Source organism: Asterias amurensis, chromosome 16 (assembly GCF_032118995.1).
Source record: "Asterias amurensis chromosome 16, ASM3211899v1".
NCBI classification, from domain to species: domain Eukaryota; kingdom Metazoa; phylum Echinodermata; class Asteroidea; order Forcipulatida; family Asteriidae; genus Asterias; species Asterias amurensis.
The window spans coordinates 17,346,121-17,361,689 of record NC_092663.1 but is presented as its reverse complement, the minus strand read 5'-3'; the positions used below and the strand labels follow the sequence as shown (position 1 = coordinate 17,361,689).

The 15,569-nt window shown below is 36.0% G+C and overlaps 2 protein-coding genes across 3 annotated transcripts in view; both read left to right on the top strand.

Moving 5' to 3' along the window:
• The window catches only part of LOC139949061 (PMS1 protein homolog 1-like), a 31,691-nt gene extending 21,128 nt beyond the window's left edge, over positions 1-10,563 (top strand). For both annotated transcript variants that reach the window (XM_071947463.1, XM_071947464.1), the window contains exons 5-15: positions 240-362; positions 1,254-1,400; positions 2,041-3,199; positions 3,707-3,830; positions 4,224-4,323; positions 4,534-4,694; positions 5,204-5,302; positions 5,853-5,942; positions 6,606-6,742; positions 8,428-8,588; positions 9,451-10,563. In XM_071947463.1, the coding sequence (XP_071803564.1) occupies positions 240-362; positions 1,254-1,400; positions 2,041-3,199; positions 3,707-3,830; positions 4,224-4,323; positions 4,534-4,694; positions 5,204-5,302; positions 5,853-5,942; positions 6,606-6,742; positions 8,428-8,588; positions 9,451-9,615 (2,466 nt within the window). In that variant the 3' untranslated portion in view covers positions 9,616-10,563. The remainder of the gene's footprint in view (positions 1-239; positions 363-1,253; positions 1,401-2,040; positions 3,200-3,706; positions 3,831-4,223; positions 4,324-4,533; positions 4,695-5,203; positions 5,303-5,852; positions 5,943-6,605; positions 6,743-8,427; positions 8,589-9,450) is intronic.
• A 1,343-nt stretch (positions 10,564-11,906) lies between these two features.
• Positions 11,907-14,600, top strand: LOC139948849 (peptidase inhibitor 16-like). Its single transcript, XM_071947197.1, has 5 exons — positions 11,907-12,179; positions 12,665-12,931; positions 13,079-13,170; positions 13,484-13,572; positions 13,830-14,600. Exons 1-5 carry the CDS (start codon positions 12,027-12,029, stop codon positions 13,892-13,894), a joined length of 666 nt encoding a protein of 221 aa, XP_071803298.1. The 5' UTR covers positions 11,907-12,026; the 3' UTR covers positions 13,895-14,600.
• The last annotated feature ends 969 nt before the right edge of the window (positions 14,601-15,569 follow it).

Genomic DNA, 15,569 nt, shown 5'->3' with positions numbered 1-15,569 from the left:
CATGATATTCTTTCTACTTTTAAGTTGGAAAACAGATTTAAAAGTCTGATTTTCAATTTTTCAGAAAACTAAATTTGTTTTATTAAACAGCCTGAAAAGTCTACATGGTCTATAAAAGCCACATGTAGGACTACTCAAAATTTTCCTACTTTTTCCCAAGAGCCAAATGTCACCATGTGTAATATTTTGTAGATGAACGAAGTTTCTAAATAAAAATTGTCTATGTTGTCTTTTTATAGATCCAAGTTGAAGGCTTCCTACCTCGTCCATTAGTCAACAGCCAATCAGTGACAAGAGCAATGCCAGACAGGTGTTGGATTGCCATTAATAATCGACCAATCACCTTCAAGGAAATTGAAAAGGTAACCATGGTTTATTCTTATGACTTTATGTACAATTTGTGATTTAGACAAGATTTCTTCTAGATGTTGTAAAAACAGCTTTTAAGTGCCTAACCACTATGATTAAATCAGAAATGTCATCTAATGGTATGTTCCTACTTCATATTTTCACACATTCTAAGACAGTCAGATTTATGTTTTGGCATTGTTCTGGATAAATGTCTCAATGGAAAATTATTTTCATTTTACTCAGTCAGTTTCAGTTGAGTTTTATTACATCAAGTTCTACTAAGACGCCTTCCTGTACTCATACCTATCTTACCTCTTATTGTTTCTTCATTCTAAGATGGTGAAGCTAGTGACTGCCAAGCAATAAAGCAAGACACTTCATCTATATGCTACCTGACAATGTTTCTCAGCATCACAGTACCTACACATCTTCCTGTACTCATACCTATCTTACATCTTATTGTTTCTTCATTCTAAGATGGTGAAGCTAGCATACTGCCAAGCAGTAAAGCAAGACACTTCATCTATACGCCACCTGACAATGTTTCTCAGCATCACAGTACCTACACATCTTCCTGTACTCATACCTATCTTACCTCTTATTGTTTCTTCATTCTAAGATGGTGAAGCTAGCGTACTGCCAAGCAATAAAGCAAGACACTTCATCTATACGCTACCTGACAATGTTTCTCAGCATTACCATACCTACACATCTTCCTGTACTCATACCTATCTTACCTCTTATTGTTTCTTCATTCTAAGATGGTGAAGCTAGTGACTGCCAAGCAGTAAAGCAAGACACTTCATCTATACGATACCTGACAATGTTTCTCAGCATCACCATACCTACACATCTTCCTGTGCTCATACCTATCTTACATCTTATTGTTTCTTCATTCTAAGATGGTGAAGCTAGCATACTGCCAAGCAGTAAAGCAAGACACTTCATCTATACGCTACCTGACAATGTTTCTCAGCATCACAGTACCTACACACTGTGTGGATGTGAACCTGGAACCCAATAAAACCAAAGTGATGCTCCAGAATAAGGTACAAAATGCCAGTTGTTAATTTTTATAGTCAATCTACATATTCAATCATTTCTAACATCACTACTTCATGTATTTATTTTCTGAAATGTTTTGAGCTTTTTGATTTATCATTTTTCTTTGAAAATATCGTTACCACAATGAAACCCTGAAACAATGGTTCTTATATTTAGTCTTCTGATTTGATGTTGTCTGAAAAAAAATCAGTAGCACTCACTGAGATTTGCTGAACCTCGGCTATAAGCCTAAAATTTGGCATCTCGGAATATGATGATGACCTTTGGTGGCAGCCTGTCCATTTTTGTATGCCACATTTGAACACTAATAGGACAAAGGCATGTTATCCAGAACCTGTTGTGACTCTTTGAACAGGTTAAATTAACGCTACACGTTGAAAGCAAAAACAAAGAATATCACAGTAGAAGAAAAAAGTATCTGCTGTAATTCTGTCAAAAAAATGAATCTAAAGATGTCATTTGGCGGAAGTGGTTTCAAAAGCTGAATCATTGAACTCGTAGGATCCACAACATATGTCAACTCAACTGGAAAAGGAAATAAAAAGTGACTGTAATTTTTTATAAGGCAATTTTTTTTCTTCAAAAGTGGAATAAAAGTGTCAAATGTCTTCCCATATTTTTCAGGAGGATGTATTTTCAGTTCTATCAGAGTTACTTGAAGAAGTTTATCCCAGTAATCACCTTCCAGCAGTTGGGACTACATCACTTCAACAAGAGGACAATATTGTATGCAACACCAAAACAACAACCCATCATCCAATGTTATTGGAGGACAATATTGTATGCAACACCAAAACAACAAACCATTTTCCAATACTAATGACGGACAACACTGTATGCAACACTAAAACAAAAAATTTGCATGAAATGTTACTGGAAGACAATACCAAAACAACAAACCATCATTCCATGTTATTAGAGGACAATATTATTCCCAATCTCCATGATGACACAGTTACTGAGGAAAACCGTTCTGACAATAAGGAAGATGTACATGAAGATGGTATAAGAACACCAGAGATACGAATTGAGTCACTGATGGAGTCATCACCTATTCAAGACTCTAACATCGCATCGTGTGAAGATGTCCCTAATGAAACTCAAGATGATTTGGGAAGTACAGCTGGTTCGGGCAAAGAAGAAGCGTTTCAGCTCAATTTTAGTATATTTGATGAGGATATTGAATTTGATGACAACATTGACAGTGTTCTTGAGAATGGACCACAGGAACGTGAGAATTGTTCAATTGAGTCCAATACCTCAGAGATAGCATCAGTGGAAGGCAGCCGTGGGTCAATCTCATTGGATTGTATGGATGATAACCCATCAGTGAACAGATCATTAAGTCTTACTGACTGGAGTAAAGGAAGAGGACTAACAAACAAAGATGGCAAAGTAATACAACCTGCAACCTTACTTATCCCTACAAATGCAAACAGAGAGAAACTTGTGACCAATCACAATGCACCCAATCAACTATCAGCCAATCATGTTGTTGGAAAATCAGCTTCATCTTTTCAGACTTCATTAGTCTGTGAACCATGTGTACAACCCCAAAGCAATAGCGGGGATAGAGTCAGGTTACCTGACAGCATCTCTCCTGGAGGCCAAAGTATGACATCATATTCCCCTTCAGCCAATCAGAAGAGAAGCCCTGGCAAACGGAGACTCTCATTGGAGAAGAAAGTTGGCAAAGGAATCTTATTTGATCTGATTGGCCAATCAACTATCAGAAGACCTCTCAGTCCATTTGCGTTTTTCTCCAAAGAAATGAGACCACAAGGTTAGTTCAGAATTGTTCTCACACTTCAAATAAACATAAAGCAAAATTTAACAATTTAAATTAGTTTGTATCTTCAGTTAACTTATTACCATATCTTTCTGCGTATAAGGCATGTCTTATCTGCTTTCAAGAGTCTTTCTTAAATGTCTTTCCAGGGTCCAAAAAATCACTGCATCCTATCCTCAGATGCACCTTGTCTGATAAGGATCGATTCCATTGTGATGATCAATGTTGGAAACCTTACATTTATACCGTTAAAAAATACCTTTATTTCGTCCAGGGTAATTCGACTTGTTTCATTTTTTCTTCAAATAAAACTTTCACCATTCACAAAGTGCAGTTTTAACAATCTTTGAGGCAACTTTCCGATGAACAAAGTCACTGGAAAGGCTAATCAGTATATCTGAAGTCACCCTCACAATGTAATTGTGTTAAGCGGTGAACGGTGTTTTCTGCCGATATAACAAGTTTACATTTTAAAGTTTTACTTATTTTGATTTTGAACAGTGGTAAAGAAGAACCCCAAAGCTAACTTCAGTGAAATCACAAAGACTGTGGAAGATAAATGGGAGGAGTTGGATGAAGAGATGAGAGAGAAATATGAAGAAATGGGACGGAAAGACGAAGACAGGTATTAATTCCCATCAACCAATCAATATCAATATCCAGCAGCAGTTTAACTGAATTTTAGTTTGCTTCGTTCTGAGTAAAGCCCAGTTCATACTTCCTGTGAATGCGAATGCAAAGTGAATTTGACAATAATTTGATGTCACACCTCTCACATTGCTCAACTGCTGCGAGTTATTCGTTGCAAATTTTTGATGTCAACATTCGCTTCGCATTTGCAGGTGAGGAAGTATGAGCCGGGTTTTACCCTACTTTCACAGGGGGACGTAAAGCTGTTGGTTCCAAGTGTTGTGAAATGCCTGTAAAAGAACCCATTGTACTCGAAACCTACAACTAATCAAAACAATCAACTACAAAACAATCCAATATTTTGATTTGATGTCTTAATTCTACGCAGATATCAAAATCAGCTAAAGACGGCTCAGAAGAAACTCACTGCTGATTCTGAAAGAACACAAGATGACATGCCAACAAGAAAGAAGAAAAAGACATCACTGGTAATTCTTGACTCTCCATCTTGATTTTGCTTAATAAATTTGTGGGTATTCTGTGACAATAACCAGTAGAATTTTTCCTTCAATTAGTGTTAATTTTTTGTTCAGCATTTTGTCTCAGCCAGATTTTTTCAAAATTCTCCAGATGTTAAAAAATCAATTCTTAAAAATTGTCAGCATATTTTGTAATTGCTGCATTTTGTTTTATTGTAGCCATCTAATCAGGGATTAATTGACAAGATGCTGTTGTCACAGCAACAGAGGATTTTAGCCAATCAGCAAACAGCTTCTGAAACGTCTGACATACCGACCATAGATGTATCATTCAGTTTGATTGGTCTGGAAAGAACGACAGAGACTCCGAAAGAAGCAAGGTATGTGGCAATATAAAATTATTCAATTAATTTGAGAGTAGTTTTGTGATTTTCATTTTTCTTCAAGTGATAAAAAACAAAACATTGTCCAAAATGAAGATTCAATGTAACTGGTAACCTTGTTATTTTCATTATACCTGGGTCTACTGTGGAGACATTTTTACATATTTTGTATTGATATTATTATCCATGTGGGGCAGAGATGGTTTATGTCGATGATTAGCTGGGAGCGTGGGAATTCGCAGCACCGGCTGTATACTCCCCAGGAAGCTGAGATGGTTTAAGGAATGAAATATATGGCCCAGTAACTAAGGGTTATAATGGCAGATGTGCTTTGATATGCCCTTCGGGCTGTGATTAAGTGCCATATAAAAATCGCTGATTAGGTCTATTAATATAGTTCTCCCTCCCTGTTCCCTAGATTTTTCAGAAAAATAGCATAAATACCCCAACAATCTGATGACCAAATGTAAATGTCCCTTTTCTTATTCTCATTCTCAATTCTTTAGAGCCCCGGATGAAGGATTTCACCTTATTGGTCCAATTGAATCACATGGTATATGGCTTGGTTGCCAAGGCAATGAGCTGAGAGTGTTCAATCAATACAGGTGATATTGCTGTCTTCAATGAATAATATTACTTATTTGATCTTGACTTAGGATCCAGCTGTCATTTTTGAAAGTTTTATTTAATTTGTGATGTGTTACACATCTAACAGCACAATTAACGCCAATAACAAACAGTATGAATGGGAAACAAGAAGACAAGTTCAGTTTCAGATGTGGGAGGAAAACCCCTTAATAATGGGGGAAAACCCACACACTAAAGTGGGGACTGAAAACCCAATCTATATGCAAGGTTCTGGTCTGGGGTGGGATCCGAACCAGGGTCCGCAGAGTTGAGCAGGGAAAGAAACCATAAAGCCAACGTGATTCCCTGTCTTTGCAACCGTTATTTACTTTTACCCTTTTTAGGGTTCAGGTTCAAATTTTAGTTTCTAAATGTATTTCTGCTGAGGTATCGTTTTTGCATTTCACTTTCTTGCGAAATTGTTCAACCAGCTCACCTCTTTGGCTAGTGTTCCATGAAATATTTTATCATTTTTATGAAGTGATCAAAGTCCGATATTTTCTGTATCAACTTCTCTCTTTCATTCAGAGTGGAGGAGACCCTTCTATACTACAGGCTGATGGCTAAACATGAGTTACCACGGCAACCAGAAGATATACCTATTATGCTTTCACCCGAGTAAGTTTAACAGAACATCACCAATTCTGAAACATGAGAAAATAGGATTAGCTGTTGTGAATTGCTTACCAACCATAGTGACCTTTGGTTCAAATGCAAAAAAAACAGTTAATGGCCTGAAGCTTCGAACCTAGTCTTTCTTGAAGGCTGGAAGGCACGGAAACAGAGTAAGCACAAAGCTTCTTTCTTGAATGGTACTGTTATCTTTTGTATCGTTGTATGAATGTTTCTTATGTACTGTTACTATGACAGTAATGCTATATCAAAGGTTGAGGCAGAAAAGTTCTTTCTAGAACTGAGGAGTCTCCCGAATTAAAACAAAAAAATCACTCCATGGCAGTAGAGAAGTCTCCCGGATTAAACAAACATCTACTCTGCGGTAGTAGAATAGACAGCAAGACAAGTTCTCTAAAGAACATACCGGTACTACCTAGTAAGTAGCTACTTGCTAGGTACATGTAGAGACACACATGGTGTTCTATTAACCCAATTCATTTGACCTGAAATATCATCACAATAATCATGGTTGTGCCATTTGGCGTTTTAAAAGTTGACTTTCACAATGACAGGTATATTCTTCCTAATCTAAAAAATCAATGAAACTTTGATTAAATGGCCTGAGAAGTTTGTGACAGATGTTATTGTATTGGTTTTCCTTTTCAGGCTGCTTGGTGGTGATGACAACTGGAATATGTTTCTTTCAAGTAGTCTATCGAGTCACTCCAGGCCGCCAGATCCTGCTATTTATTACACTGATGATCGACTGATGGCCAATGGTTTCCAGATCAAACAGACGATTGGTAAGACACCTTAAAGGAACATTACAGAATTGGTTTATACTAGCAAAACAGCTGCTGGCAGTGTAAGCACTTTATGTAATCCACCATATACATGAACTGATAAACCTGTAGAAGTTTGAGATCGTTCGACCATCTGGGTCACTAGAAAATAGTGAAAAACCAATGACACATTTTGCATGACATCGATGCAAATAAAAGTTTAATTAAGCGATAAACTCCAACCAGGAAATTAGTTTAATTAATTCTTATCAAGCATGACATTTCGTACATTACTATTTCAAGAGACGTTTTCTTCTATCATCATTTTTTCACCATGTAAGTTTTATGTGAATCTGTGATCTTCATGATTTCTTTTGTACATATTCTGTAACGTTCCTTTAACTTTTATGGGACTGAGTCTGTCTGATAATAGCAACCCACTGTTTTTTTGAGATATTGCCAAAAATCTCAAAGAATAATCCAGAACTGGAATACTCCAGAATTGGAATACACAATCTGAGAAAAGTTTCTCTCGGATTCAAATGTTTGGGGAAAGTGGTATCATTTTCCATAACTGCATTAATTTCATGTGAAAAGTTTCTCAAAATGCATAATGCTATCCAAAGCTAAGTTTTTATAGCCAATCATTTTCAGCGTCATTACCAAAAGCATCAGATCCTTTAAAGGCTCTGTACACATTTGGTAATTGCCCAAGACCAGTGTATCCCATCATAGGCATAAAATAACAAACCTGTGAAGATTTTTGCTCAATTGGTCATCGAAGTTGCGAAAAATTGATGAAAGAAAAAACACCCTTATTGGACGAATTTGTGTGCTTTCTGATAGGAATAAAATATTTCTAGCATGAAGTCTTTGATATTTTGGTGAGAAATTACCTCTTTCTCGAAAACTACGTTACTTCAGAGGGAGCCGATTCTCACAATGTTTTATACTATTAACAGCTCTCCAATGCTCGTTACCAAGTCAGTTTTTAAGTTAATATTTGTTTTGAGTAACTACCAAACGTGTACCTTCCCTTTAAGACACATCCACCTTGTCAGTGATAAAGTAGTGCCTTATGTAAATTTGGGAAATTAGCATTTTCAATTTATTAATTTTTCGATGTGTAAATTGCAACTGTGTTATATAAGTTGCAAAAATTGTTTTGTAGCAGCAATAACCGCAGTTAATACATACAAGTTCAAAAGAAGTTCAAATAAAATTCAAAACGAAATCCAACATTCCAAACTTTATTTGTTTGATGATAACAACTGATGTTTGGAGCAAAGGGTGTGAATAAACACTTAAAGGCAGTGGACACTATTGGTAATTACTCAAAATAATTAATAGCATAAAACCTTACTTGTTAATGAGTAATGGAGAGAGGTTGGTAGTGTAAAACATTGTGAGAAATGGCTCTCTCTGAAGTGTCATAGTTTTTCGAAAAAGAAGTAATTTTCCACAAATTTTATTTTGAGACCTCAGATTTAGAATTTGAGGTATCTAAATCAACCATCTAAACGCACACAACTTCTTGTGACAAGGGTGTTTTTTCTTTCACTTTTATCTTGCAACTTCGACGACCAATTGAGCTCAAATTTTCATGGTTTGTTATTTTATGCAAGATACACCAAGTGAGAAGACTGGTCATTGACAATTACCAATAGGGTCGAGTGTCTTTAAAAGTCTCTCGTCTGATTTTATAGATTCAGATACAAAGGAGATCAAACTTCAAGTAGTTGCCATGACAAAGCTGATAAACTATTATGGGATAGATGATCTTAAGGAGATACTAGAGTTTATCAAAGTTGAGCCACGTCTAGAGCTGGGTCAATGTCGACCACTTAAAGTCACTAACTACCTCAAGGTCAGTGTGTATCTTTACCAATCTCAGATTTGGATTAGATTTATCTCCTAAAATAAATATATATGAATAATAATGCATGGTTCTTATATCGTGCTTAATCACACCCTTAGGGGGCGTATCAAAGCCCTTGTTACTTTGTCTTGCAAGGTATGTAAAAACCATGTTTTTGAAGCATGAAACCTTTTCCTTTATAGTACCTAGTACATGTTATGGTTAACAAGGTGATGGGGCGCCAATCAGACCAGGAACACTTGGACGAACCACTTATGTGCAATCTTTTAGTCTGCTTTTATCTTTTCTTGAAGCTTCCAGTGTCATTAATAATCTAAATAACTTGTCTTATCTAGCGCAATATACATTAAAGCCATTGGACACTTTCGGGAAACAATAATGTCCAAGGCCCACACTTCGTGTATCGCAATTCTTAATAAAATAACAATTCTGTGAAAATTAAGGCTCAATCGGTCATCGCAGTTGGGAGAAGATAATGAGAAAACCTACCCTTGTTTCCGCACACTTAAAATAAATCCATAGTTCTCGATATCGAGAACTTATATTGTTTTTATGTTTTCTCAAAAAGTAAAGCATTTCATGGATTACTATTTCAAGAGAAGTCTTTGACCGTTACCTTCTGTAAACCCTGTGAGTTATTTGTAAATCTGTGAACTTAAACAAAAAATTCTGTACTGAAAGTGTCCAATGTCTTTAATGAATTAATACGCTTTACATTAGTGCCCTGGTCATTGCTAAAATCTTTCTCTGCTCCCTGACTGTCGTTGTGTTCTGAAACTTTTTCAAACACAATATCAATTTTTTTATTATTACATTTTTATATTTATTTTCGTTTACTTTTCTGTTGCAGGGAGAAGCAGTTCGCATGGCACGTAATCTACCATCCAACATGTCTGCTCAAGATATAAAAAACATCCTGAAACGAATGAAACAATTACCAGATCGTTGTCAGACATGTCTACACAACCTGCCCTTTGAACACCTCTTGTGTTTACTTCCACAATCTCAGGTTTAATCTTCTAAAGCCTTTGTCTACAGACACAATGTGACTGTTTTCATAATCACGCTAGGGGGGTGGGGGTGGGGGTGGGGCTCTGTGTGTATTTGGGGAAAGGTTACTGTTGGTTTTTTGAACCGTTAAATTATTTAACCCTAATTTAATGTAGATGTATAAAACTCACATTTGAAAATTTCATTTCAATTCAATTCAATTCAATTTTTATTGGTCCTGCCATGGAGAAAAATCATTTTGAATACCTGCAATACAGACAAAATTAACAAATCACAATCATAAGTTGCATTTTTGAGATCATCGCAAAATTCCTTAAAGGGAAGGTACCCGTTTGGTTATTACTCTAGACGATTATTAACTTAAAAACTGACTTAGCAACGAGTAATGGGGAGCTGTTGATAGTATAAAACACTGTGGAAAACGACTCCCTCTGAAGTATTTTAGTTCTGAAAGCACACAAATTCGTCATATTTTCTAGCAACTTTGATGACCAATTGAGCCCAAATTTTCACAGGCTTGTTATTTAATGTTTATATGATTGGATACGCCGAGTGAGAACACTGGTCTTTGACAATTACCAAACGTGTACAGTGCCTTTAAGAATAGTCCCTAATATAAACAATCCAAAAGCATAACTGCAGTAGCACATCCAAGATATAAATTTATTCCAACTTCATTAATCTTTTGTCTTAATGGAATCATTCCTAGAATATTAAGTTACCCCCATTTTCATCAAGTTATGTTATGATCAACATTATGCAAGAAATAAAACAAAATTTAATCAAAGAAAACAAATGAAGTTGCAGCCATAATCCAAAGTTGGACACTTAAATGGATCTTTATGTTTGAAAAACATGTTCAGTCTGCTAAAATGATCTTTGTTTTGCAAATAAATGGGATGCATACATTTTCTTATGCTGACAATTTTTTTTTTATAAAATATATTATCTAGACAGCTTGTTAATAAAATGAGTTATTTTTGAATAATTGTATTTCTTAACAAATCTCCAGTTATTGCTGTCTTTGTTCATTTAATTTTTGCTGTCTGTTTTGTTTCATTTTTTATTTATTTTTTATTATTTATAATTTTAGAACAAAACAGGTTTCATCAGAAAACCACCTTTAATCGGTAAACAATTATTTCCTGTATTTTTATACCAAAAAGGCATTTTGATGTATAAAAGGCTATGACACACAGTAGTAGGTTTGGGTAAACCGAATCATAACCACCCAAACCAAACAGCAATCCCATTGTGACACCATTTTTTTAGAAAGGCTAATCGCTTTGGAACCTTTAAACAATCTGAACGAAAATTTACTGCATGCTTTTAAGTTTTTAGTTGTCCAGTCACAGCGAATAGTTCAATTCAGTTCAACAATGCACAAACTCTTGGGGCTTGGCAGTATCCTAGGGTTATAGAATTTGAGGCATTGCATGGAGAGGTATCGATATAGGTTTGCGCTAACGCCATGTGTGTATCTACTTTTTTGCCAGGTAGAGATTGTTCTTAGAGAACGGTTGTTCTGGAAAAGAAATGACTTGTACAGCATGACATGTCACTGTTGATTCATTTGAAAACGTACGCAAAACAACATAGGAACAGTTAAAGGAACACGTTGCCTTGGATCGGTCGAGTTGGTCTTTGAAAAGCGTTTGTAACCGTTTTTTTATAAAATGCATATGGGTAGAAAGATGTTGTAAAAGTAGAATACAATGATCCACACAAACATGCCTCGAAATTGCGTGATTTTCCTTTAACCTCGTCGACTAACACGTCGGCCATTTATGGGGGTCAAAATTTTGACTCCCATAAATGGCCGACCATGTTAGTTCGCACAGTAGAAGGAAAACCACGCAATTTTGAGGCAAACTTGTGTGGATAATTGTGTTCTACTTTTAAAACATCTTTCCAACCATATGCATTTTATAAAAAACGGTTACAAACGCTTTTGTTTTGACCAACTCGTCCGATCCAAGGCAACGTGTTCCTTTAAAAACGATACTCCCTTACGCCAGAGGACAGAGTGGCATAGGGGGTAAAAAGACATCAATCATGGGCAACTTTACTAAAATCAGTTGTTGTTAAACAAAATAAGAAAGTAGGTCCCTGAACAACAACATCTCAAAATGGAAAAGAAGATCACCGAATAGAATGGTCTGTTACGCAACAAGCATTTCAAAGGTTTCCCAAAAGGTGTTATTTCTAAAGATGTTTTTGTATAAAACAACATAATAGAGCCACACACCGCGTCTCTACTGAGGTATTTTAATTCATGGTTTGTGGAGATCTTGTCAATTGTAGGACCATTGAGTAAGACGGTGCCACTCTGGAACTAACAGTGAACTGACAAGAGTCGCTGTGCAATAGTTGGAGAGTGTTTCAACCTTTACTGTGGGTCGGACCATTTTGATCATGGCGTTCGTCCGTTCCTTCGTTTTTCTCTTAGCTTTTTGCGTCTGCATCCACGCTGAATTATTAACGGAAGATGAAAAGAAGACAGTTTTGGATGTCCACAACATTTGGCGCAGGGCCGTTCAGCCTACTTCCTCCAATATGATCAAACTCGTGAGTCCATTATCTCCAAACAATTCAGTTGTCCAATCTGAACGTTTTTACTTTTTTTTCTTCTTTCAAATATCCTTTGCGCTGGTATGTGTTCCTAAAGAACGTCTGCAACAGCAATAAATATCATTAATTCAAATAATTGTGTTTGTTTATTGGTTTTTATTTGACAATCTTGACAAAATTGTAAAGTAAAAAGGTAAAACCTAGGGAGGGGGAACCTAAAACAATTTGAAAGGCGCAAGTTTTAAATTGGGACAAAGAATGTGAAATCTCGTATTACGTGGTTACCGGAGCCAAACAAGAAAACACATCATTCTCATCATTCGAAGGATTAAAGGGAGCAAAACAACTTTCTTAAGAACAATTTACACAGCAAAGTAGTTTCAAACCGCAAACCGGATAAACATATGGGCCCTGGATTAGATAAATTCCAGCCCACACCAAATCACCTTTAATCTGTAGTTCTTGTCCATCCCACCATACAGCAATGGAGCGATGTCTTGGCCAATGGAGCAAATGACTGGGTTGCTCAATGTAAAAAGGGCAATAACCGATTTCTTAATTCCGAACCATCCGCAATGAAAGAGAACTTCAAGAGGATTGGTCAGAATCATTGGTCAGAGGCTACGGACAAGCTAGACATGACAGCCATCGTGAACTCATGGGGGAATGAATTTGAATATTACTCCTACAAGATGAGAAGATGCGTCAGCAAAGATGGCGTCGCGCCTACCTGTGGTCGTTACACACAAGTGAGTTTAACTGTATATCCTGGATGACTTAAGTTTGAAAGTTTTCTGTGAGCTTACGGGGGTGCCCTTGTGAGGTGTTTCACAAAGGACCCCAAGGGAATTAATTGCATTTTTAATATAACGAATTGATTTAAATCCCATTCACAGGTTGTCAGGGCAAAGACGGAGTTTATTGGATGCGCTAAGAATGTGTGCCAAGAAGATGGTATTTCCCTTGTAACCTGCTTCTACGGACCTGGGTTAGTTTAACTAACAGTCAGTTTTTACTCCTGAAGATAACCCGTTTTCAGACCAGACCACACGTAGTGTCACTTTAGAATTAGTTTCTGTATTTACCTCGATCCCAACATGGAAAGTTTCAAAACGATTTCAGTCGGGATTACCAGTATTCCTTCTTGAATTTTAAAGGCCACGTAACCCATGACAGGAAGTTGATGTTTACTTATGAACCTTCTGTTAAAACTTATTGTTTTAACCATTTTTGACCATTTTCTACACAGGTACTCATAAAACTTAAATCATTATTTTACTTTCATTCCAATATTCTTGTAGAGGTAACAGCTTCTTCACAAGTCCATATAAGAAAGGAACTCCATGCAAAAGGTGCCCCAAGGGATATACGTGTGAAGACAAGCTATGTGGTAAGGGCAGGCAAATCGTCATATAATGAGCAATCAGTAAAACTTTAGGCCCCCTATCTAATCACTAATTAATTTGAATGGGTTGGTATAAGGAAATTGTACCACAGGAACCATAACTAATAAGGAAAGACTACAACTAAAATAGCTTCCGCAACTTGTTCAAGAGTGATTGGAAGTTGGTGTCATCATGATAATGATAATTGCAAAAATTTGTTATTTTTCGAGGAATAATTTATCGTATTTTTCTCTACTTTCAGTTGACCCGAATCCTTCTGAGCGTGCGCTTTCCGACGTGGAGTTTCTCGATTTTCTGTTAGAGTGAAGACGATGGACAGATAACAACATGTTTGGAACAATAATTGATTGATTTAGCTCTTGATAGTTTCTAATATTAATAATAACACCAAAGTGATAGATTTCGTCTGTATTACGTTTACGGATTGAGTTTCAAGGCAAAGTATATAATATCATTGGTTTTTGAAACCGTTCGATTGTTTTAACCCTATAAAATGTAGATGTAGGAAAAAATTATGCAAAATAACTTAGTGAAAGTTTCTTTTGAAAAGGTGGCCGCGTTTTTAATACGAGCGAATTTTTCCATGTAGGAAGAATTATCCTAAATAAGAAATAAACAATCTAAGAAGTGTTTCCTGCAGTAATTCATCTCATATTCACATTGATACAAAGGCATACAAACTGATTTCCCCATTTAACTTCGAAGTGAAATTCTCAAAATGTTTTAAACTAATATGTCGAAAGCTTTGTTATTGCCATTCATTTTAAAAGTGGTTACCAAACGTAGTAAGCATACAATATTTAGAAAACCCTCAGCATTTCTTTTAAGAGTCACTTTTTGAAATTAAAATCTGAACTAAAATTGCATTGTTGTCTGCTTCTTAATTATGTTTTTGTCTTTGTCAACACAATGGGCATCCGGCTAATGAAATACTCTGATAGTGAAATGAAAGTTTGTCTATGAGGTAACCAGTAATCACAAAACAACAATAAAACCAAATATGCACCCCCCCCCCCCCAAAAAAAAAAAATGTGTGTGTGCGTGTGTGAGAGACGATGACATTAAAGGTTTGCTGTTATACATAAGAAATTATGCTTTAGTTGAACCGTGTAATCTTTATACAATAATTCAATTGGAAAAAATATTTTTTTATATACCTGAGTTTTTTTAATGATTTATTTTCTTTAAAGGCAGTGGACACTATTGGTAATTACTCAAAATAATTGGCATAAAACCTTACTTGGTAAAGAGTAATGGGGAGAGGTTGGTAATATAAACATTGTGAGAAACAGCTCCCTCTGAAGTGGAGTAGTTTTTGAGAAAGAAGTAATTTTCCATCAACTTGATTTTGAGACCTCAGATTTAGAACTTGAGGTCTTGAAATCAAGCATCTGAAAGCATACAAGTTTGTGTGACAGGGGTGTTTTTTCTTTCATTATTATCTCGCATTTTTGGCGACCAATTGAGCTCAAATTTTCACAGGTTTGTTATGCATATGTTGAGATACAGAAAGAGATAAGACTGGTCTTTGGCAATTACCACTAGTACACTGTCTTTAAAAATAATAGTCTTCAGGAACGCCCACATAAATAGGTCACTTGCTAATATATGGCTGGATTCCCTACGTGACGTCACATGCGTTACATAATATAAATAATCATGAGTGAATGTGACAATAGAAGGAACACATATTTGTCCAATAACAACGACAACGTCACGTAGGGAATCCAGCCATATGTCAGCAAGTGACCGATTTATGTAGTTCTAAAGACTATTTAATTTTTAAGAAAATAAATCATTTACAAATATACATGAATGTAAAAAATTATTTGTTAGTTTACCTTTTGAACGAAAACAATGCAAGTTTATGTGTTTGAGTTGTATCCCAATTTCCAATCTTGAAACTTGTTGTCAACATCGAGTGCTCCGGTGGTTTAAACGCGAGCGGGAAGAATTCATTTTTCAGCCCTGATTAAGACAT